The sequence below is a fragment of the Rhinolophus hipposideros genome (genome assembly GCF_964194185.1).
Source record: "Rhinolophus hipposideros genome assembly, chromosome: 10".
Classification (NCBI taxonomy): Eukaryota; Metazoa; Chordata; class Mammalia; order Chiroptera; family Rhinolophidae; genus Rhinolophus; species Rhinolophus hipposideros.
Window position 1 is genome coordinate 565,792 of NC_138056.1, and position 22,535 is coordinate 588,326.

A 22,535-nucleotide genomic window follows, 5' to 3' on the forward strand; every position below is an offset into this window, starting at 1 on the left:
GCGGCTCCTTGAGGGACTGGGGGCCCAAACAGGCCAACCAAGGACAGACAGCAGACCCCTTTCACATCCCACAGTAGAAGGGAAATGTGGCCCCTGCCCCAGGACTCCCAGCTTGGGACCCCAAGTGCCCATGCACAGTGCCAGGCCCTCAGTGAGTGCGCTGACAGCCGGGCACCCAGAACTGCTGGGCGGGCAGGGGGCCGGGGGCCAGCTGTCCTTGGGCTGCGCGCAATCCGAGTGTTTCCCAGTGTTTCATCCTGGGAGTGTGGCTGTGCCCATGGGTGGAACGAGCCAGCGTGCTGTCATTTCATGGTGGCCACAACCACGGCACCGACAGGCTCCTGGGGGTCCAGGGCCCAGAGCCGACCTCTCAGCGTGGTTTCTGCATGGGCCCTACACCCGCGCCTTGGGGCACTTGGCAGGCTAGTTTGTAGCTTGTATGGGCAGGTGAGCCAGCGTGGGCAGTGGGAGGCCAGGGCCCCTTTGTGTGGCCCTGGGCTGCGGAGCCGCCTCTGCCAGGGTCCAGTGTGGGAGCCTGTGCTGTCCCGGAGCTCCCAAACCCACAACAAACCACAGGCCGTGTGGAGTGGTGGACGCCCGGCCACCCTGTGGGGCGGGGCCGTGGGTTTTGCCTCTACTTGAGCGACAGCAGGCAATGAGGCTGGTGGAAGCAGCCTGTGTTGTAGGGGTGCCCTGGGCCAGGGCTGTCTCCCCACATCACGTCACTGCCAAGCTGGGGGTCCCAGGACGCCTCTGCCCCTCCCAAATACTGCAGCACACACGGCCAGGAAGAGAGAAGCATCTGTATTTCACACGTGTGCTCCGGGGTGGGCCTACAGCAGGTCATAGAAGTAATCGAGGCCCTGGCCCAGCTCCCAGATGGACAGCCCCACACCCAGCTCCCTGGCCAGCTCCAGCCGCACCTGCAGGGACTGCAGATGGAGGGGACCTTGGTCTCTTGTCCCCATGGCAGCCCCTGGTGGCCTGCCCGCCACCCAAAACGTGCCCAGGTCTGAGCCCCTTGTCCCCGGGAGTCCCTGGGGTTGCTGATCCCCTCTGCCCACCTGGGCCCCTCTGAGGGCACAGGTCATTGTGTGTGGGGGTGCCTGCTCCCACCCCCAGACCAGGCTGGGCCCACACGTACCTTCAGAGTCGGGTAGAACATGATGTGCCTCCCACCACGGCTTCTGTAAGACAGGGCCACCGTCGGCCTCCGCCCCTGGCCTTGTCCCCTGCCACCCCGGCCCAGGTCTCAGGTCTGCTCACAAAAGCCAGGCTGGCCCTCGGCAGAGGTCGAGCTAGTGGCCGGGGAGCCCTGGCCAGCCCCCACTCACGCTCACTGTGCCCCCACTCCTACTCATTGCTCCCCCACTCCCACTTAGTGCCCCCACTCTTGCCCCAGGGCCTTGTCCCGGACACTCACTTCTTGTACTCGAAATAGTGTTCCGCGGCCTGGCTGTCCCACACCACCTGTGGCCTGTGCTCCTTCAGCGTCTGGATGTACCTGGGGAGGTGGGCTGTGAGTGGGGAGCCCCTGAGGCCTGGCCCGCAGCCCCAACACCTGGAGGTGGTGAGGCCACCCGTGGCAGTAGGACTCAGGGCCATCGGCCCACGATGTCCAGGGAGCGCCAGCAATTCGCCTGGCTGTGTGGGAGGGCCACATGTGCACCCTGGACTCGAGGAAGTGCCAGGAAGCAGGACCGTGGGGCAGGGCCTGGGACACTGGGTGCCTCACAGCCCGGGCAGGAGACAGACACCCACAGGCTCCTGAGCTCGGAGCAGACACCAGCAGCATGTCCCAGCTCGTAACTCTGGGTTGGCACGGCCGGCACTGGGCACCCTGAGTGAACCTCGTGCTGTGACACCTGGAGCCCCGTGTCCAGGCAGGTGAGTGAAGGCCCCTGCTGGGTGGGTGGGGTGGACCGACTGGGGACTACTTGGCATACAGAGTGACAAGGACAAGTGGTGCAATTGTGGAGGGGCAGGGGCAAGCCGCAGGCCCCCCGCCTGGCTCTCAGGGACAGCAGGCCAGTGGCCCTCACTTGCCTGCCCTGGTCACTGTGAACGTGGCTGCCCCAGGCCTGTACAGGCCCTTCCTAACTGCCAGAGCCAATGGTTTGAGACCAGCTCACACAGAGGACAGGTGGGTCCCCGAGGTGTGTGGCGCCACGAAGACGGGGATTCAGGTGCACCCAGCCTCCTACTGCACAACGTCCCAGGTCTCTGCCACCCTCCCTGGCAAGAGGCATGGCCGGGCTGAGGAGGGAGGGGAGGCGGTGGCCGCAGGGGCCTTGCTGCTCTGGGCTGCTCGCAGGGACATGTGCGGGACCCGGGGAGCGGGGCCTGACAGCACCCGGGGATCTGAAGCGGCTGTGGTCAGCCACTCCACAGGCACAGGAAACATCCAGGGGCCCACTGGGTCTGCTCCCCGGGGGCCTGGGCCAGAACCATACCCGGCCCTGGACTGAAGTGCCACTCGTGCCATCCAGTGCCTGCTAAGCAGCTCTAAGAAGTCTGGGTTGCGGGGGCAGCACTCCGACCCAGCCTGCCCCTGAGCCTCTGGTCCCATCCCGGATGGTGGCAGGTTTCCAGGCAGGGGTGGCCCTGGGCCCTCGGGAGCTCTGGCCACACTCCTCCTGTGGGGACCTCTGTGGTCACCCCTCAAAATCTGCTGCCTGCTGGAGTGTCTGCAGGGTGGGGGTCAGCCAAGAATGGGGTCCCTGTTGGGGCTGAGCCACAACCCAAGAGCACCGGCCCAAGAGCTCCATGTGGGAGGCCCCGGCCCTGCTGGCAGCACCTCGTGGGGACACACACAACCCCACACTTGGCTGAGCACAGCCCTGGGGACACAAGTGAGAGTGGGTGTGAGCCCTGGCTGGCGGAGGGGGGCACTGCCAGGTGGCTCTGAGGGGAACAGCAGGGCTGAGGGACAGGGTGGGCACAGCTGGAAGGCGTGAAGCGGAAGGCAAGGGGAGGAAGCACTGACACACGTGGGCCAGGGGACGGGAGAAGTGATGGGGCTACTGTAGGAACAAGGGTTGTGCCCTCCCCTAAACTCCCTGCAACGTCTGCCATCCCCAGGCTCACACGGGGCTCACGCCATGTGGTGGGGCTCACTGGTGCGCCCATCACCCCACTCTGTGCTCCCTTCGTCTACACAGGGAGTCACTGTCAGCCGACGCCATCTGTGACCACACAGCCCTCGTCCCCACAGTCCTATGGGGGGCGTGCCCCCCTTCCTCAGTGCATCTCCCCACTCATGGAGGGAAGAGACATCCCTCCTGACCCCCCAGCTCTGTGCACCCCGCTCCGTGGCCCCCTTGTCCGCCCAATCGCAGACCCCAGGGAAGACCCTGTGGTGTGTCTCGCTGCCACACAGCAGGAAGACCCCATCACCATGAATCTGGCCACATGGGGCCTGCCTGCCCGCCACACCTCATCTGGAGCCCCAGGCTCAAGGACCTCTCATGCAGAGGCAGACAGGAGCCCGGCCCCCTCCCTGGGGCCCCCACGGTGGGCACCGAGACCTAGTAAAGCTGGAGGAGTGCCACCCCCAGGCTATAGGGGGATGAAGAGGAGCGGAGCTCCTGGGGGACTAAAGCCAGGCAGGTGGTAAGCCCTTTGGGGCACCATCAGCCACCCTCGTCCACCCGGATGCCGCCGTGGCACAAGCACATGGGCGCAGCCTGTGCCCTCTGGGCCCTCGTGGTCCAGCAGCCCGAAATGGCCTGGGGGAGCTGGGGGACAAGGAGGTACCAGAGCGGCTGCGGGGTGCAGGGCCGGTTGGCTCTCCAGCTCAGGTGATCAGTGGCCCCTGGTGGTGGGACAAGGGGACCCTGGGCCAGCCCCACACCTTGACACTCCCCAGAGGCAAGACGTGAGCCACTGGCTCTGAAAGCCCTGGGCTGACCCTGTGTGCCTGTCACAGGCCTGTCCTCAGCATCAGTGCAGGACAAACGCACGACCCCACGTGTCAGCCCTGCCCACTCTGCTGTTTCCTCTGGCCCCAGGGAGGCCCTGTTGGGCGGGCAGCATCTGCTCCCACAGGATGCGGAGGACAGCTTGTCCCTGACAGGCAGCCTGGCCACACCCCAGGTCCCGCCCCACCCCTTACCACCTGCTCCGCCTCCCTGTCAGTGAAGGGCATGACGCCAGTGGGCACCGGGCACCTGCCCAGCCCTCTGCCCAGCTGGCATGCCGTGTCCCTGGTGGTGAGCAGGGCTGCCTGTGGGAGACCCACAGACTCCCTGGGAACTGCAGTTTCTGGACACACTCACTGACAGGACAGCTCTCCAGAGAAGCAGCGCTCACATGGCTTCCGAGGTCGGGGTGACTGGGCCGCCCAGTGCCCAGCCAAGCAGAAGGCACACCCAGCACCTGAGCAGGGCACAGGCCCCGAGGCCTGGACAGGACCTCGGGAAGGAGCCACCAGCTGACGGGACCCAGCAGGGACCAGTGTGGGAGCCCTGGCGGGACGTGGAGCAGCTACTCCAGCTGAGCACCCGTGCAGAGTTTACGAGCGACACAGAGATGAGAGGAGACCTAAAACAAGCCACGGGCCCCCGTGTGAGGGAAAAGGCCCCCGTGGGTTGACAGCAGGCGGGACACAGCGGGAAACGGCCACTGAGTGTGAAAACGGCAACAAAACTCAAAAAGAAAGCAGAGAGAGTCAAAGGAAACAGCAGACGAGCCTGTGAACCGCGGACAAACCCAACGACCTAGACGCACCCGAGGGCCTGGAGAGGAGGGAAGAGCGAGGGACAGGAAAATAACCTGAAGTGTGAACCCCCAGACCCAAAAAGGTCAGGGAAACCAGGTGCACCACCTGGGAGCACACGCGGGCCCCTCATCACTGACTGAGGTGGGCGCTGGGGGCACCCATGTGGGCAGAGCGCGCAGCAGGACAGCACAGCGACCTCTTCAAAGTGCCGGGAAGAAAGCTGACAACCCAACCAAAGATCCTTGAAAAGAGCAGTGCAATAAAGCTAACGCCCTACAGCTGCAGAGCCCAGGGCACAGACTGAGGCAGAGGCCTGGACCCACCCGAGGACCCACCCCCCTAGACGGCAGCTCTGAGGGTGGTCCCGCCTCCTGCCAGGCCCACATGCCCCTGGCAGGGCGAAGGTGGTCCACCCACCGCTGACGGGGAAGTACTAGGGGTGTCACAGCTCCGTGGCCCCACCCCAAGAGGCTCTGCCCCCAGTGCCCGCACGTGCCAGACGACGCCAGGCCTTGTCCCTGCCCCACCCATCTCCTCCGGGAGACTCGCAGACACCCTGGAAAAGGCCTCAGGAGGGCCAGGGCAGCACAGAAGTGAGGCCACCTTGGGGGGGGGGTGCCAGCTCACCTGGCCCCAACGACGGGCTCGCGGCCGCCCCTGGACGCTGAGTAGTCGGAGCCGTAGAAGTTGAGCCCCAGGAGGATCTTGCTTCGCCATTGGGCCTTGGGGTCCAGCACCTGCACACAGGCTCTCACCCAGGACAGTGGCGCGTTAGGGCCAGGCCTGCAGGGCAAGGGAGCACGGGTGTCAGCGGCTGGTGGAGGTGCCCACACTGGGGCAGGGCTGAGTCGTGGGGAGGGAGCTCTCCTGGGGATGTATGTCTGCTTGACCCAGGCCTCCTCGGGGAGCAGGGGCTCAGGTCAGGGTGCAGGCTCCAGTGGGGCACGGCCACACTGAGGCTCCCTGGGGCAGTAACCCCACCCACAGGAGCACCGTCTCTTCGGCAGCATGGCGGGCCTGGTGCCAGTGGCCACCCCTCAGTGTCTGGGCCTTGTAGGCGTGGCTAGACACGGGCTGGCATTCCCATAGGGGCTGCCCGCTATTGTTTGTCACACGCCCCCAAAATGAAAAGGCTGCCCAGTGCAGGGCCAACCGTGGGCCTCAGGGAATAAGAGACCAGGCCCTCCATGTCCCTGGCCTTGAGCAGGCGAGCGGGCAGGCCGCGTCTGGCAGAGCTGTGGCACCTAGGGCCTGGGCTTACTCACTGCTGTGCGGTGGGGTAGTCGTAGGTCATGAGGCTGAAGCCGTCCAGCATGGGTGCCAGCTGCTCCCACTGCTTGACCGTGAACGTGCCCAGCTGGTCCGTCCTGCACGGGACAAGCAGTCACCATGGTCTTTAGCCTGCCCTGCCCCAGCTGACACCTGGCCCACGAGGACAGTAGCTGGCTGTGAGGGGCCCACGCCCACACCCTTTCCTCGCTCGCCTCCAGTACCTCAGGTCACTTTCCCTGGAAATAACTGAGCACTCAGTTACAGGGAACGGCCTGCACTTGGTCAGGGCCACTCCAGGAGCAGGGGTGGGGCTGTGAGGTCCACTGGATGACTTTTAGGGCCCGTCCCTGCCCAGACTCCCAGCCCTCTGTCCCTCATGCTTTGCCCCACCTGGTGGACACTTCCTTCCTCCATCACCCCAACTAGCTGCTGTTCCTGGGCCCCACTGGGGTGGCTCCTCTTGGGGACCTCACCTTGCAAGGTGCCAAGTGCCCACCCCCCGAGAATCCCCTACTGCCTCCTCAATCCTAACCCCCTTCGGCCCGGTCCCTCCACATGGCGTCACCTTCCACCTCCCTCTCCCCCCAGACACCACGAACCTGCCTGCCCCCCAACAGCCCTGGTCGGGGCCTAAGAGGTGGTAGGCAGGAGGCTTGCCCATTATTGAAGCGCCCATATCTGCTCCCCACAGCCCCCGTCACCCAGGCCCCCAGCCAGCTGTCACCTGCTCAGCCCTGTGGCTCCTGCTCTACCTGCCCCACAGGGCTCAGCGTGAACCCATCGGCCTGTAGGCCCACACCTGCTCCCCCCTGGCCAGAAGTACCCCTCAGCCCTCCAACTTGGACTTCACGTGTCCACAAGCACTGCCACCCTCCATTCTGCCCCACATCCACAGGTGGCCTGTGCCACCGCCCCCAGGGGGACCCCCACCCAACTCATCACCTTCCTGACCAAGGAACCCCAGGGGCAACTGGAGGAAATGAGGCAGCCCACATCAGGGTGGACATCTGCCTGGGAGGACACCCTGGATGGCACCGGCAGCAGGGACAGTGAGCAGGGCTGGGTTGAGCAGGTCTGAGAAGGAAACTGCCTTCCTGCGTGGAGGTCAGCTCCCTGGGGTTGAGCAAAGGGTGCCTGCCCAGGAGATGTAGACGCTGGGAGACATGCACTCTAATTAAACCATTCATCGTGCGGGCATCTCCAGCCCTGCACGAAGCTGAGCACAAGCTCGAGTACTGGAGGACAGCGGCAGCTTTCTGGGGCAGGCCGTGACCTTCAGAGCAGGGCTCAAGGTCAGCACGGGGTGGGCGGTGGGCCCAGACAGGCGCACAGCAGACACAGGCACCCTCCCGCAGACTGTTCCACGTGGTTCCAGCGCAGGCAGTGGGGTGAATCTCGCTGCGGAAAACACAGGGAGGCACGGACACCGAGTGTGGGGACGGGGACAAGGACCAGCGCGGCCACCGAGGGTGGGGACGTGGACAAGGACAAGCACGGCCACCGAGTGTGGGGACGGGGACAAGGACAAGCGCGGCCACCGAGGGTGGGGACGTGGACAAGGACAAGCACGGCCACCGAGTGTGGGGACGGGGACAAGGACAAGCGCGGCCACCGAGGGTGGGGACGTGGACAAGGACAAGCACGACCACCGAGTGTGGGGATGGGGACAAGGACAAGCGCGGCCACCGAGGGTGGGGACGTGGACAAGGACAAGTATGGCCACCGAGTGTGGGGACGGGGACAAGGACAAGCGCGGCCACCGAGGGTGGGGACGTGGACAAGGACAAGCACGGCCACCGAGTGTGGGGACGGGGACAAGGACAAGCGCGGCCACCGAGGGTGGGGACGGTGACAAGGACAAGCACGACCACCGAGTGTGGGGATGGGGACAAGGACAAGCGCGGCCACCGAGGGTGGGGACGTGGACAAGGACAAGCACGGCCACCGAGTGTGGGGACGGGGACAAGGACAAGCACCAACAACAGACAAATTCCTGGGGCACCGCCAGCTAGACTCTGCCCCCAAAGGCACATGGGCCACTCATGGCAAAGGTCCCCTCCCTCCGGGCATCCCCGGCATTGCATGCAGAGGGAACGTCCTGCCTTGGTGGCTGCAGAGTGGGCAGCCAGCCTCAGCTCACAGTTCCACTTCCTGCCAAGGTGCCGGGAGCTGGGTGTGAAGTTTCTCGGGCAGAGGTCGGCCCCTCTGCACACTCACTGCCCCTACCCTCCAGCATCTGTGAGGCTGAGAGTGGACGGCCGCACCCAGAGGGGCCTGCAGGCAGGGACTGGCTGCAGTGGCAGCACAGGGCAGCTCCCTGCCCACCGAACCACCCAGAGGGACCAGCAGACCCAGGACTGGGTGCCACTCCAGGAGCGCCTGCCACCCCGCCTTCCCAGAGCAGTGGCTCCTCTTCCCCTCCCAGGCCTGTCTTTGACCCTGGAAGCCACAGGATCCCATCAGACATGTGCACGGCACACGCAAACACGCGTGGCTGTGTGTGAGAGGAAGTGCACACAGGCAGGACTCCGGCCGGGCTCCCTGCAGGCTCAGCTCCAGAATGGGTGCTGGCTGTGGACACAGGTGTGCAGCCTGCCTGCAGCCCACCACTGAGCTGAGGAAGCGTGGGCAGGATACTTGGGCGAGTCTTCTGCCCAGGTTGTGCTAAGGGTCCGAGGCCTCCGGTGATGTGTGGGGGGCCCCATGGGGCATAGGAGCTGAGCACAGGGGGCAGCCTGCCAGGCGCACAGTCCCCAGGGAACAGCACCTGCTTTACAGGCGTCTGTCAACTGCCCCTTTGGTGTGGGTCCGTCAACCTGTGACCGGGACATCGCTGGCCCGAGGCGTTTCTAACCTGGTCCCCCTGGGAGCTGGTGGAGGCCGGGCAGAGCTCCCAGCAGTCCTGTCCGGGGCCTCTGTGGCCGCCTCGCCACCACTGCGATGCCACTCCACCCTGGGTCTGGCTTGGCCCTCACAATGACACGCAGCCTCTTCGGTGCTCAGTACAGGGCGTGATGCCCTGGGCAGGGTGGACATGGGGGTAAGACCGCCTGGGAACCCCCCACTCTGTCCCGCGGGTTTTGGAAGAGGCTCAAAGGGCCTGGGGGGACGGGAGCCGTGGCCACACTGCCGGCCCTGACCTTCTGAGGACCCAGCAGGTGTAGTTTGACCGTGGAGCTCCAGGCCTCGCCTGAGCAAGTGGAAGTGAGTCTGAAGGACTCCGGTTCTCAACCTAAGAGACTTTCCTGTCTTCCCACGTGAAGGCGCAGGGTCGCAGCCTGGTGTTCACGCCTGCACGTGCAGTGGCCAGAGCATCTGCCCAGAGGGGCTGGGTGTCAACCAGGCAGGGGCCCCCCCCCGCCCCAAGCAAGTGTGCACTTACCCGGGAATGACGGCCGGAGGGATGACCAGGATGGCCAGGAGCTGGGCCTGGTGCAGGGCCTCGGTCATGTGGGTGAGCATGTGGACGAGGCCGCTGGGAGGCAAAGGCGAGAGCTCAGCAGGCCGCCCGCGGGCACTTCCTGCCTGGCGGCACGGCTGCTGCACCCCCACAGCACACGAGGGAGCATGGGGCAGCTGGTGGGCCTGGGGGCTGTGCCACGCCCCAATGTGCCCCAGGACCGGGACTTGTGCCCCAAGGAGCCAGACCCAACTGCCCAGCACCCTCGTGCAGCAACCCCTGGCCTGGCAGCCACCTGGAACAGCCCCAGGCAGGGGCACAGAAACGGGGTAGCCTGTGCTGGGACCCACAGATGGGGCACCTGGGGGTGGGCACTGGGGATGTTCCTCCACTTGAGTCTGGACATGGGGAAGGGGTCTCAGTGGGTCAACAGGTGGGGGGACGAGGCGGTGGTGTCACGGGCTCCTCTGGCCCCTGAAGTATGGGAGGTGACAGTGTGTGAGCCAGCTGGCAGCGTGCCCAGCAGGAAGACCAGCTTGGCTCCTGCCATGGCCAGGGAACACCTGTCAGGAAGCCCCCAGCCCCATGGGCAATGTGCTGGGTTCATGAGCCTCGGCCCTGCCGATGGCAGGTTTCTGGACAGCACACCTGTGCACCCACTCTGGCCTGGCCCCACTGTCACTGTGCATGGGGGGCCGAGCCCAGTGCCCCTCGCAGCCTCTCATAAGCCGCCCATTTGGAGAGCGGGTGCTGAGCCCACCCCGCCCCCACAGTGCATCGCAGGGGTGGCAGGATGACCAGGCCAAATGCCAGGCCCAGGCCCCACGTGGCTCCAGTGTGAGGGCGGGCAGGCCCATGAGGCAGAGACGGGGCCTGGCATGTGCAGACGTTGGACCACGGTGGCTGCTCAGGGTCCCTCACTGGGCCCAAGCTCAGCGGGTGCCTCCCACTCGAGGCGGCGGCTCTGGCTGAGGGCCGTCCACGCACGCCCAGGAGAGCGCCCAGCCTAGGGCAGCACCGACTGCCAGAGCTGTCAGGCTCCGCTGCCCTCAGCACCTGTCCGTCACACTTCCTGGCCTTTGGGACTGCTTGAGGACTGGCTGTGAGAAGGGGGCAGCAGTCGTGTGCCCTGAGGAGCTCCCGCCCAGTGAGGTGTCTGCTAGCACAGGGTCCTGGGGCCACACGTTGTCACTGTGTGCAGACATGAGGACCACTCACTCACATATGCTCCTGGCCAGGCAGCTGGCCCCAGACCTCCACCACGAAGCCGTCAAAATGCTGGCTCTGAAAGGACGGGGACAGTGAGGGGCTCTAATGAACCAGGTGCGATGATGGCAGGCCGACACGGAGTCCCTCTCTGAAGGGAGCAGCACGGGTGTCCCCACAGAACCAGCAGCACAGAGGCCAGGGCTCGTGTGCGCCTCCCCACACCCTGGTTCCTGCGGCCAGCACTGGACAGCTAGGCTGGGTCCCCTCCCAGGGTAGCCTGTGCCAGCCATGCGGAACACCAGGCCTCACCTTGGCGACCTGGACCATGGTCTTGCTGAGCTCTTCTATCTCGTCCTCGCTGTCCCAGACGCTGCGGAAGTCCTCATGAGACCAGCCCTCAAACAGGAGCCGAGGCACTGGGGACAGACCCATGAGAAACTGTGACCCTCCTGTCCTCCGCCCACATCACGGTGCCCATGGCCTCTGGAGCTAAATGACCACACAGCCGGGTACCCAGTGTGGTCATCCCAGCAACTCATGGCCTGGCGAGGGAGGGGCTCTGGGGTCGGGGACCGCTTTGTGCTCTCACGCTGCTTCCCGACGGCCCAGACCCCACTCGTCCCAGCTCTCTGCTGTCTGGCCCCCGCTGGACCATCCTCCTCCCATCAACACCTCGTGCAGGCCCCCTCCCGTCCCACCCCCAAGGCTCCTCCTGCTCCCAGCCTGCCTCCCCCACTCCCCAGACCCTGCTGATCCCGCTGCACTTTAGGACTTTGGGACAGTATCCCTCCCTCGCCAGCTGTGAGCTCCAGAACTCTCAGGCTTGGCCCAGGGCTCTTGATAAATGCTCATGGATGAATGAAGAAAAACTGGCGCGACGAGTGCACAGCAAAGGAGGCAGTGGTCTTGGGGGGCTGAGCTGGGTGGGCGCGAGGGCACAGGACCCAGATGGACCGAGGGCCGTCAGCGCCAGGCTGGGGGCTGGCCTTGTTTCTGAGCGGTTGGGGGGTGACTGATGCACTGGGCAGCACCGGCGAAGACCCAGAGGCCACACATCCACTCACGGAGGCCAACCAGCCCGGGCTCAGCGTTGGCCTCAGCTGGGCGCCTGCCTACCAGAAGCAAGGACTCACCTATGCGTAGGCCCTTGGCCTGCTTCCGGACCGTCCGCATCCACCCTGGGGGACGTGCGGAGGATGGTCAGTGAGGGGCACAGCCCCACGCCCACCCCGAGGCCACATGCCAGGAGAGCAGACAGAACCCACGAGCCAGGAGCCCCTCTTCCCCTCGCACAGCAGCCCTGGGCCAGGGGAACTCAGACCAGTAGCTCGAAGAGGACAAGTGGCTGCCCTGGGGGACACCCCCCAAGGGGCCTGGGACTGTTTCTTGGAGCTGAGGGGTGTCTGGAGGGCCAAGCTCCGAGGCTGCCCTTGTGGCAACAGGGAGCCTCTGGGTCTCAAAATCCCACAACTGGCTGACAGCTGTGTCCTAGGAACCCAAGAGGGGGACAGCTGTGTAAACTTGGGTGTAGGCCCACAAAATGTCTGATGGGACAGCTAGGCCCTCGCTCAGCCCAGACACTGTGCCAACCACAGGGGGTCGGGGTGCAAGTCAATGGTCCCGTGGTCACACTCACAGACAAACTCAGACATAGACACACACACTCACTGACACACACACCCTCTGGGCCCTGGGGTGAGCAGCAAGGTGAGACCTTGGTCCACGTCGTGAAGGCCCGTGACCTCAAACAGCTCACGGCCACGCCTCTTTATCTGTAGCCACACGGGTGAGATGTGCGTGAATTTGCCCCCGAAGACCTTGGCGATGTCGTAGCCGTGGCTGTTCCACTGGTGGCAGATGGAGGACGGCTGAGCCCACCTGCGGCTGCAGAGGGCCCGAGAGCCGCCTCTGGACACGGCGCTGCAGGCCCATCGGGACCACGCAGACGAGCCCCCAGAGGACCTGTGGCTGCTTCCGCTGCTGCCCCAGCAGGCGCCTGTCCTGCTGCCCCCCTCTGAGAACGTAGACCCCAGCTGCCGCCTTGCCCTGGGGCCACCCTGTGCACCCAGCTTACAGGAGTGACGTAGCCCAGGACGTCCCCAGCAACGTGCCTCTCCCGGGCCTGTGCTGCACAGTAGCTGCGATGCTCGAGGACCACATCCTCGGCTCTGGGGTTTGTTACCACCAGACCCCGATCTTGGACAGGCTTATCTGCAAGCTGAGTCTGAAATGAAGGCACAGGGAGAAAGCCATCAGTGCCACTGTGCTCAGGTGGTGGACAGAGCCCTCCATCCAGACAGGTGCTGGACCAACACGGTGCCGCTGCCCAGGGCAGCACAGGGAAAGGCCGCCCCCGAGGCGTGGACTCTCCCTGAAGATGTGCTCTACGTCCATGGGCATCTAGTCAACCTGCTGACATCGCATTGCCGCGGCCGGTCCAGAACTCGATGAGGTAAGACAAGTGCCGGTGTCGAAAGAAGCAGAAGGCCCATGAGGACCGACCTCTGCACGTCCTCACAGAAGACGGCCCGGTGCAGCCAGGCACACCTGCGGCCCAGCCCCGGAAGCTGCTCCCTCTGACACCATCCAGCCAGAGTGCTGGGGCGGTGCCCAGCCAGGCACGCAAGGAAGCCAAGCGCCCCCGCCTCCCGGCTCACAAGCTGCGTGGGCACATGGCCCCAGCAGGCAGGAAGGAGGCGCAACGGGTCCCCAGACCACTCTTACCTTCTCCAACAGGGTCTTCGAGGCAGCCTTTTTGGCATCTGACTTTGACAGGGTGGTGTGGACAGAGCCACAGGCCAGAGCGAGCCAGAGTGTGCTAAGGAGCGCCTTCATGGCAGGCACGTCACAGCGGGGTCCAACCTCAGGGTCCGGGGCCTGCAGGCAGAGCAGAGCACATGGAGACCCCCGGCCACGTGGGGCGGCCTCTGCCCACTGCACCATAGGGCCTATTGGGCTGGGCACTGGCCTGGGACTCAGGTCTGCCCTGCACCAGCTCCGATGGCTGGGATCGTTTCAGCACCGCTGGGACCTTGGTTCCCCTCACAGCCAGCCAGAAAGGGGCTTCCTGCCTCAGGGCCATCTAGGAAAATGTTGGCTCACACCTCCCCCACCAAACCCACAGAAGTCACGGCCACGGGGGCTTTACTGCAAATGACAGAACCTGAAAAGGACTGGAAGACAACATGGGTGCCTGTTCACGTCAAGTCAGTGAGGAGGCTTTCCCAACTACTACGTCAGCTGGTGGAGATTACGGAGGAAAACGCCGACGGAGTGGACTAGTAAGAACACGAAACTTTCAATTAGGAAACAGAGAAACAAGTAAGAAGAAATAATAAACCAGAAAAGAAATGGCGACAACATACTCGGCGGTGAGTTTCTATCCGTTACTCAGCCATGAGACGCCAAGAACTCTCACAAACCAAGAATAAAAGATACTCCAATCAATACTGTACTTTCCCACACGTTTCTTTTCTGTCGCAAACTCCGCTCCGGGGACTTCCGCACCCACGAGGAATCTGCACAGCGGACCACCGGCACGGAACCCACGGTACAAAGGGGGGCACTCGAGGGCGAGCACTGTCTGACCTGCAGCTCCAGCCACGTCCTCTTCGGGCGCCGGGTGCACTTTCTGCTCTGCTGCCCTGGACGTTTACTAGTGGTGCGGCTCCTTGGTAGGTCCCCCACCCGCAATTGCATGTCTGCCACTTGGGGCACCTGAGTAACACGCAGGCCCAGCGTGGCTGTCATCCTTCATGTGACTTTAAAACGTGTGGTGTGAAGAGCACATCAGCCAGGTCTCAGGGCCCTGGCACATGCTCCCTCCAGACCAGCTGAGGGTGGGCATGCATGCCCCGACCAGGCAGGGTGTGCCCTGTCAGGAGCTGGCAGAGCCAGGCCCTCCATCCCTCCTCTCGACCTGCTTCCCTGTGAAGAGTGGCACAAGCCGACCTGTGCTGGGCTGCCTCTTCCCTAGGTGAGTGGGTGCCCTGGGCAATGAGCTTCCATGCTGGGACACCCATAGGGTGCTTGGAGGGGGCTGCAGACACAGCCCCAGAGCGAGCAGCCCAGAAGCCCCCTCCCCGGGAGGCACAGATGGCCTGGCCCAAGGGCTTCTGAGACAGAAGGGACACAAAGCTGCTGGGAAGGGCAGCTCTCACTCAGCAGCCATGGCAACTCCGAGAAGTGCAGGCGAAGGGCAGAAAGACCCATTCCCAGGTCACCAGCCTCTGCCCCCCTCCCCTGCACCTCATGGTGACACCTTCCAGTATCAGAGCCAAGGACAGCAGCCTCTGACACCCAAGCCCAGCCCAGCCTAGTGGAGACTTGGGCTCCTGGGGCACAGCCTCAGGGCTGGGAAGGAAGGGCCCTGGGGGAGGGGGCCTCCAGCCATGGCAGTGGCAGGCAGCCCAGAGTCACCCATCGCTCCTCTGGACACTCTGAGACTGCAGCTGTGTGGGGTCGGCAGTGGGCAGCCCAGCCATCGAAAGGCTAGAAAAACACCTGACCAAATGTGTTTCCACGTGCTGCAGAGCTGAGATGAGGGCAGGAGCCACACGGTGCAGGGACATGCTACGGGCACCATATCTTTGGCCAGCACCCCAAGTCCCCTCCATGACCCAGGCTTCTCCTTGGCTCTGGGATGGAGGTCTGAGTCACTGAGCATGGACAGGAATGAGATGAAGCAGGAGCGTCCTGCCCTAGCAGTGACTGGGGTTTTGGGGGCACCTTTCCCACCCTCTGGCCACTGCCTGCCACCCCACCTGCACACAGGTGGACAGACCTCTGTGCCTCATCCTTGACCACAGGGAAGGAAGAGGGCAGGGTGGACATGGGCCAATCTGGAGGAAGACAGACCCTGCTGGCTTCTGTGTCCAGAGAAGGGGCAACGGAAGGAGAACCGGGATGAGCGTGGCCTGTGCCCAGGCGGCCCACTCTGCGATTGCTGCGATTCCCTGAAAATAAGACCTAACCAGAAAAGCAGCCCCCGCATGATTTTTCAGGAGGACGTCCCCTGAACATAAGTCCTAATGTGTCTTTTGGAGCAAACCTCAATATGAGACTCGGTCTTATTTTCGGGGCAACACGGTAGGAGCAGTGGCATCAAAAGTACCTAGAGTGCTGGGCTGCTCCCAGACCGGCTGTGGAACTTTCCAGACTGACTGTCTACCACCTGGTGGTCGGGGCCCTACATGTGGACTGCGTGACGTGTGCGGAGCTGGTGCTGTGGCGAGGCCCTTCCCCGGGCACCGCCCTGGCTCCCCGCCGCGCACTGTGAGCCACTCTTCCCGAGGCACCGGGCTCTTACCAGAGTCAACTGCTGGTCTCACACACCCTGTTCCTGTGTCAAATGTGTTTTGTCCCCACACACCAGTGACCTCCTTCGGGTGGGAGGTCCCCTGCAGAGGGAGTGTGATGTGTCACCCTGAGGGCCCTGGGAAGCCGGTCCTAGACCTGCTGTGTGACGGCTGCGGCCAAGAGCCCAGCACTCAAGGCCCGCGGCTCCTGGAAGGACGGTTTCAGCCGTGTGACCAAGCGGCCGTGAGTCACAGCGGTGACTTTCGGGTGTTTTCATGAAGACACAGTAAGGAAGTTTTCCATAGCCCAGTACATGCGTGCACCTCCTGTGTGTACGCGTGTCGCACGTGTGCTCAGGGACAGCGGCCGATGGCAGCGCCCCTGCTCGGCGACGCACTGCAATTTCTCCCGTTTCATTTGCAAGACAGTGGCTTTTCCCCGTCCGTTTGGTCTCGCTGTTCATTGAGAAACGCTGACCGATGTGCCCTGAGTGTCTGTCACCAACACGGGGCTGGCCCTTGAGCCGAATGTGTCGTTACCAGAACGGCAAGTGTGATGGCCCCTCATCCGAGTTCTCCCCCTTGAGCACGAATCCTGGAGCCGCTCCGTCCCTGCGGGCGCGGGCGCGGGCTCCGGGGAGCGCAGGCGGCGGGCGGGCGGGCCGTGAGCTTCGTCCACCGGGAGGTCTCCCACGCCCCGCGCGGGCCCTGCCGTCATCCCCGTCCCAGGGGGAAGCGGGGCCGAGGGGCGTGTGGACACGGCGCCAGCGCACGGGGCCGCGGTGCCCGACTCTGTGGGCTCAGCCCTCGTGACCTGGGAAGCGGGGCCGGCGACCCCCGCCAGCGCGCGCCCCTCGGCCCCGGGGCAGGGCGGCCACCTGTCCCCGGCCTGTCCCCCTGTCGCACTGGACCGTGTCGCTGCCACTGAGGTGCGTGCTCCCACCGCCCGTCCACACGTGCACGCACCGCGCCCCCCACGTTCTCGGCCGCCCGCCGCGGCACCCACGCGCTCTCGCACTCACACCCCCTCTTCCACACCCGCTCTCCCTAGCGCCGCGCCTCCGGCTTCACCCGCGCCGTGCGCCGCCCACTTCGCGCAGGGAAGCGAGGCCGAGCGAGGGGCAGGAGCAGGAGCCGGCACGCGGGCCGCGGGCACCTCCCCGGCCGGCCGCCGCGGGGCTCACCTGCACGTCCCGGAGGCCGGCCGGACGAGCCCCGCGCACGGCCGGAAGGCGTCCGCTCGCGCCGCCGGAAGCCCCGCCCCGGGCGCCCGCGCACGCAGTCGCAGCGCCACTCCAGCTTCCGCTCGGCCGCCGCCACGCACGGCACGCTGGGGCGGGGCGGGGCCGAGGGGCGGGGCCTGGTGGGCGGGGCCTGGTGACGGTCCGGGGGCGGGGCCGAGGAGGAGCCCCCGGGGCGTGAGGATCCCGCACGCTCCGCGGGGTGGCGAGCTCCCCGTGTCGCGCGCTCCGTGAGCCCCAGGCTCTCCGGGGAACCGGACGCCTTTGCTGCGGCACGGTTCCCTCTTGGGCATCGCGGCGTGTCGCCCTGCTTGGAAGCGAAGCGCCCGGTGCGACGTCTGTGCTGCAGCCACGTGGTGGGCACCAGAGGGTGCCTGGCGTGGGCGGTGGCCGAGGGCACAGCCCGGGGCTGACCTCGCCCGCCTCCAAGTTCCTCTCTCTTGGACGTGGGAATGGCCTCTCCGGGCTTTGCTCCTACCCCTCTGGTGTGCGCCCCCCAGACGAGCCCTCCTCCACCATCGCCCTACCTCTCCGGGTGAGAGCACCTCAGCCCTCAGCTTTGATCGTCATCCATCGGCCAGTGGTGTCCACACGCTGTCTGGAGCAGGGACACGGAAGCCCCACATAACCCGAGACCCAGTGCTGCCTCTGCTCGCCTCCAGGAACGGTGGCACCATCTTGCACATCTCACAATCTGGAACCCCCAGGGGCAAACAGAACCCCTCCATCTGAGCCCCCAGCAAGACGAGCCGGGGGGGGGGGCCTCTGGGATGGACTGAGTGCACACATGGCCTGCAGTTTTGATCACAAGGCGTGTAGGCGTGGACAGGTCCCCCCAACCGGCCCTAGCGGTTCCCAGCAGTTTCCTGCAGAAAACCGCACAGCTGGTCCCCACCCTGCCCTGTCGGGCCAGTCCCAGGATGCACTGCTCGGCTGGTTCCCATTTCTGAGGCTTGAGAGGCTTCTCCCTGAGCTGAACTTTGTTCTCTTTCTTCCAACTCATGTTTTCTTCTTTCTCTTCCCGGTATTTCCTGCCAGCTGTCTCCACAGTCTTCGCAGAGTAGGGTTGGGTTGGTGTGTGTGCTGACGCATATCATGTACCAACTGTCAAGCGTCACTGGGCAGCTCCGAGTTCCTGGCACCCAGCTCAGCCCTGAGGCCTGACCTTAGGGGAAGTGACCCTAAGTCAGCAGAGCCCTGGAGAGGGCCCCAGTAAATGATGCTGGAGGCGTTGCCAGGCGTGCAGTCCTAGGAATGCTAAGGAGACCCCTGCAAGATCACAGCTCTCCCAGTGAGAAAGGCACTTAGTCACCTTACAGCCCGTTCAGTTCAGAGGTCTTTGGAGCTAAAGAATTGCAAAATCCGCTCAGGGCCAGCCCTGCAGACCCCAAGAGCAGATGAGAAGGAGGGGCAGGGAGCCCACCACAGGCCCCTCTGCAGAGAGGACCAGGCTCTGAGCTGTGAGCCCAGGTGTCAGGTCTTACCTCAGCACTGTCCTTTCTCCTTGCACCCTTCCCTCACCCCACCTGTCTGCAGTGGGCACTAGAGGGCAGACAAGGGCAGGCATAGGCCCCATGGAACCAGGGGGCCTGCAGAGAGGAGCCTTCTGATGCCAACTGAACCCCCTCCCCCGCTGGGGCCTGGGGACACCTGCCCTACCCTGGGTGCACCTGGCCAGCCGAGGGTCCCCAGCGTGAGGTTGCCTCTCCAGGATGGCCTCTATGACGTCCCTGAGTTCCTATGGGGAGCCCATTTCGTGGCTGACACCGTCAGAACTGTACACCTTGTGGCTCTGAGGCTGCTGGGGGCTGACCAGTGCTCCTGGTGTGGTGCGAGGGTGGGTCCCTGACTTGCACACGGCCCTGGGCTTCTCCTCATTTGCCGAGTTAGCAGAAGGCAAGGTCCTTCCGGGCAGGGACAACTCATGACTCCTGTTTTAACAGGGTGACCTTGGCTGGAGGTCGCCACAAGGGCAGGGTGCAGGCGACTATCACTGACCATATCCTATCCCTCCTGGGCCCCCAAACATTCTAGTTTAAAGGCCGGAAACCCAGGAAGAGAAATGCACGTCAGGATTTCCTGCTGCTCAGCCCTCCCCGTGCCTGTGGATGGAGACATCCTCCTTGGGCGCTGGGATAAGCAAAGTCCTAAGCAAGAAGACCGAGGGAGCGGGGCACTTCACAGGCAGCGGAAGCTTCTGGATGGAGCTCCAGAGCCAGCACAGCAGATTGTCTTTCTGTGTCCCATGTGCAGGCCCCCACCAGCCCATCTGGCCTTGGCCGGGGAAGGCTGCGACTCGGGCATTGTGTGGTGTGTAGGTGTCTGGTGAGCGGTGGGCCGGCGCTGGGCCCCAGGTGGGCATCTGTGATGGCGGGTGGCCCTGCACAGGGCTGTGTGCTTTGTGGCATCAGTGAGGGGTTTTATGCTTCTCATCTCTCCACAGCCGACCTTAAGAGACCCTATAGCAAAGAGGAGGGGTGGGTGTGTGTCAATGAGGTCAAAGGGCAGCATTTCTTGGTGGTTGTAGTGGGGCGAATAGGGGACTCCAAAAGGTCCCCGTCCCAAGCCCCGGCACCTATGAAGGTGACCTCATTTGGAAATAGTCCCTGCCAATGTGACTAGGGGTCCTGGGGTGAGATCATCTCACATTTAGGATGAGCTCTGAATCCAATGACTGGGGTCCTTATAAGAGAAAAGAGGGGCAGTTGCTACACACAGACCCATGAGATGACAAAGGCAGAATGGAGTCACTCAGCCCCAAGCCAACGCCGCCAGCTACCACCAGAAGCTGGAGAAGGGAGACGAGGAACAGACTCGCAGGGCCTCTGGGGGGACCAGTCCTGCCGACACCTTGATCTGGGACTTCTGGCTTCCAGACGGGGAGAGAATCAATGTCTGTTGTTTTTAGGCCAGTAGTTTGTGGTGATTTGTTGTAGCAGCCCAGGACACTATTAGAGGTGCTGGAAGCCCTGAGCAGATATTTTTAGGTATGGTTTTTCCTAAAGCTCTTTTTCTCAGGCTAATCTTAGAATGGTGTATACCCCTCAGCTCACCCTGGCTGAGCCGGTAGAGTGTGGATGTCGGTCTGCGACGGAAGCCCTTCCCACAAGACACCCCAAACCAGGAGGCCCATTCCATGATGGGCAGCTGGCCGGTGGCTGACGTGGCTGGTCTGGCCTTTAAAGTCAAGGGGTGTATTTTCCACAGGTAATTTAGGGAGACTGGAGGTCCTGGGTCCCTGTTCTGGGGGTGAACAAGCATTTGATCTGGGGGTGAACAGGACCTCCTGGGGGACGACAGGACTTTCAAGCCACATCCTGCACCTCTCACCTGGTTGGCATCACTAGCTGTGCCGCTCCTGTGGCCGTTTACTGATGATTGACAGTACTTGCTAGCCTTTTCGACCCTGGGGAGAGTGGCTATGAGGTGGTCTTGATGACAAGCCACAGGACATGTCATCCTGACATGCCTCAGGCCCCTAGAGCCCCAGAAACTTTGATGACACAGCACTCCTGGGCACAGGGACAGGTACTAATTAGGACCCAGGCTGGCAGGATGTCACCAAGCCCCCAATCACTGTGCCATATACACTGGCGACTTGAGGGCTGGTGGGTAGAATGCATGGCACTCACCATCATGGACAGAAATGGAGCTCCAGCTTTGGGAACCCTGTCCCAGTGGGTAGGATGGAAAGGGGGCAGGCTCTCAAACTCATGTCCCCAGTGTGCTCACATCACTGTCTGTCAGGAGTTGAATTGTGTCCCCTAAAAGTTGACATGTAGTCCTTACCCAGAGCACCTCAGAATGGGAAGTGACTTGGGTCTTTGCAGATGTAATGAATTAAGATCAGTTCATACTGGGGTAAGGTGGGCCCCTAACCTAACGTGACTGGAGTCCTTAGGAAAAGGGGAACTTGAGACAGAGAGATGAATCCAGAGGGATGACGGCCGTCTATGAGCTGAGGAGAGGCTAGGCCAGACCCTCAACCACAGCACAGAGGAGCCAGCCCTGCTGACATCCTGATCACAGACTTCCGGTCTGCAGAACTGGGGGAGAAGAAATGAGTTCCTTTCTCTGCATTTTATCCTGGAATTTCTGGCACTGAATCCTTTTTTAACATTTGCCACCCTGACTCCAGCCTCCAGCAGTCGCTGCCCAGGCACGCTCGGCTGACCCAGGGCACCGGCTGCTCCCAGCTTGCACCCCTGTCATTCGTCCTGCAGAGTCTGCAGAATCAACTTCCTGCCGTTCTCATAGTGGCTCAGCCTTCCCCATCTGGGTGGGATTTTGTGTTGGAATCTGACTGCCCGGTCTCAAAGGATGGGGCCAGCCAGGGGGCTCTAAGGGCACATGACTTGTCTCTTACAGAGTAACTCCTTCAGCGGAGGAGACTCATACAGAGTCTTCAGGACAACTTCATGCAAGGAGGGGAGGCTGGCGGGGGACTCGGGAAGTAGGGGTGGGGTCTTACCCCCCGGGAACCCTCAGGTTACCCCATCTTCCACGTGCTGTTCCCTGGGCCCCGCCAGCACTCCAGCTTTCCCATAGGACACCGGGAGGCCACAGAATCAACTTCTGTGGCTAATTTTGCAACAATCTGATTCCAGCTGTGTGTGGCTTTGGGCTGCTCTGTGGCTGTGCACTGAGCTCTGAGTCAAGGCAGCTCCTGCCACCGTCGGATGGGCAGTTAGGGACCTGAGCTCCTCATTCTCCTTCTTCAGGTGGCCTGGCTCTGTTGGAAGCACCCGCCCATCATGCACGCCTTCCATGGCTGGGCATGTGCTCAGTCCCCAGAGCCTGGCCTTCCCAAGCATGTCATTCCTGGTGACCACAGGTAGCCACCAGGTGCCAGGAACTGCCATGTCCCTATTCCTGAACAGGCACAGTGCTCAGGGCCTCTAGCCATGCCAGGACCAGGCCACCAATCTTACTTTTCTGGGTCATTGTCTGAAACGCATTCTAGAGATTATGGGAAGGAAACTGGCTCGCTCATAAAATCCCCAGGCAGCTTGGGCAGGCCCAGGTCTGGGTGGGAGCCGAGACGTGGCCAGCTGACGAGCAGGACGCCCCCGACACCTTGGTCACACATGCTGCAGGCTCTACTTTCCTTCTTCTCTATGCAAGTGTTGGGCTTCTGTCTGTGGAGCCCTCAAGTCCCAGAGGCCACAGATGGAGGAAAGAGATTTTGGCTCCACCCCTGCTCTTGCAACCGTGATGTGACTATGTGACCGATGTCCAGTTCACACAATTTAAGAAATGAGACTGTTTCCACGCACGGCACAGTTCCACAGCGGCCTGTCCCTCACTGAGCGGTGACTGGTCTGGAGGGCTGGAGGGCCGTGTGGACTCAGGCCGGAAGCTGGATGGCAGTGAGTGATCGGAAGTTTTTGCCTGGG

General features: G+C 63.3%; 1 protein-coding gene across 6 annotated transcripts; it reads right to left on the reverse strand.

Moving 5' to 3' along the window:
* Positions 1–779: 779 nt before the first annotated feature.
* CHID1 (chitinase domain containing 1) lies at positions 780–17,209 on the reverse strand. Of its 6 annotated transcripts, none has more exons than XM_081064029.1 (14): positions 17,083–17,160; positions 13,765–13,879; positions 13,326–13,478; positions 12,676–12,825; positions 12,316–12,448; positions 11,735–11,779; positions 10,911–11,017; positions 10,615–10,676; positions 9,375–9,467; positions 5,986–6,087; positions 5,348–5,503; positions 1,424–1,504; positions 1,145–1,187; positions 780–932 (listed from the first exon to the last, which is right to left on the reverse strand). In XM_081064029.1, the coding sequence occupies exons 2-14, from the start codon at positions 13,786–13,788 to the stop codon at positions 834–836; spliced, it is 1,248 nt and encodes a 415-aa protein (XP_080920155.1). In that variant the 5' UTR covers positions 13,789–13,879; positions 17,083–17,160; the 3' UTR covers positions 780–833. The 6 variants fall into 6 exon arrangements, with proteins under 6 accessions (XP_080920155.1, XP_080920156.1, XP_080920157.1 ...); XM_081064030.1 differs by lacking the exon at positions 17,083–17,160 and adding an exon at positions 15,910–16,048; XM_081064031.1 differs by lacking the exon at positions 17,083–17,160 and adding an exon at positions 15,715–15,729.
* Between the last annotated feature and the right edge of the window lie 5,326 nt (positions 17,210–22,535).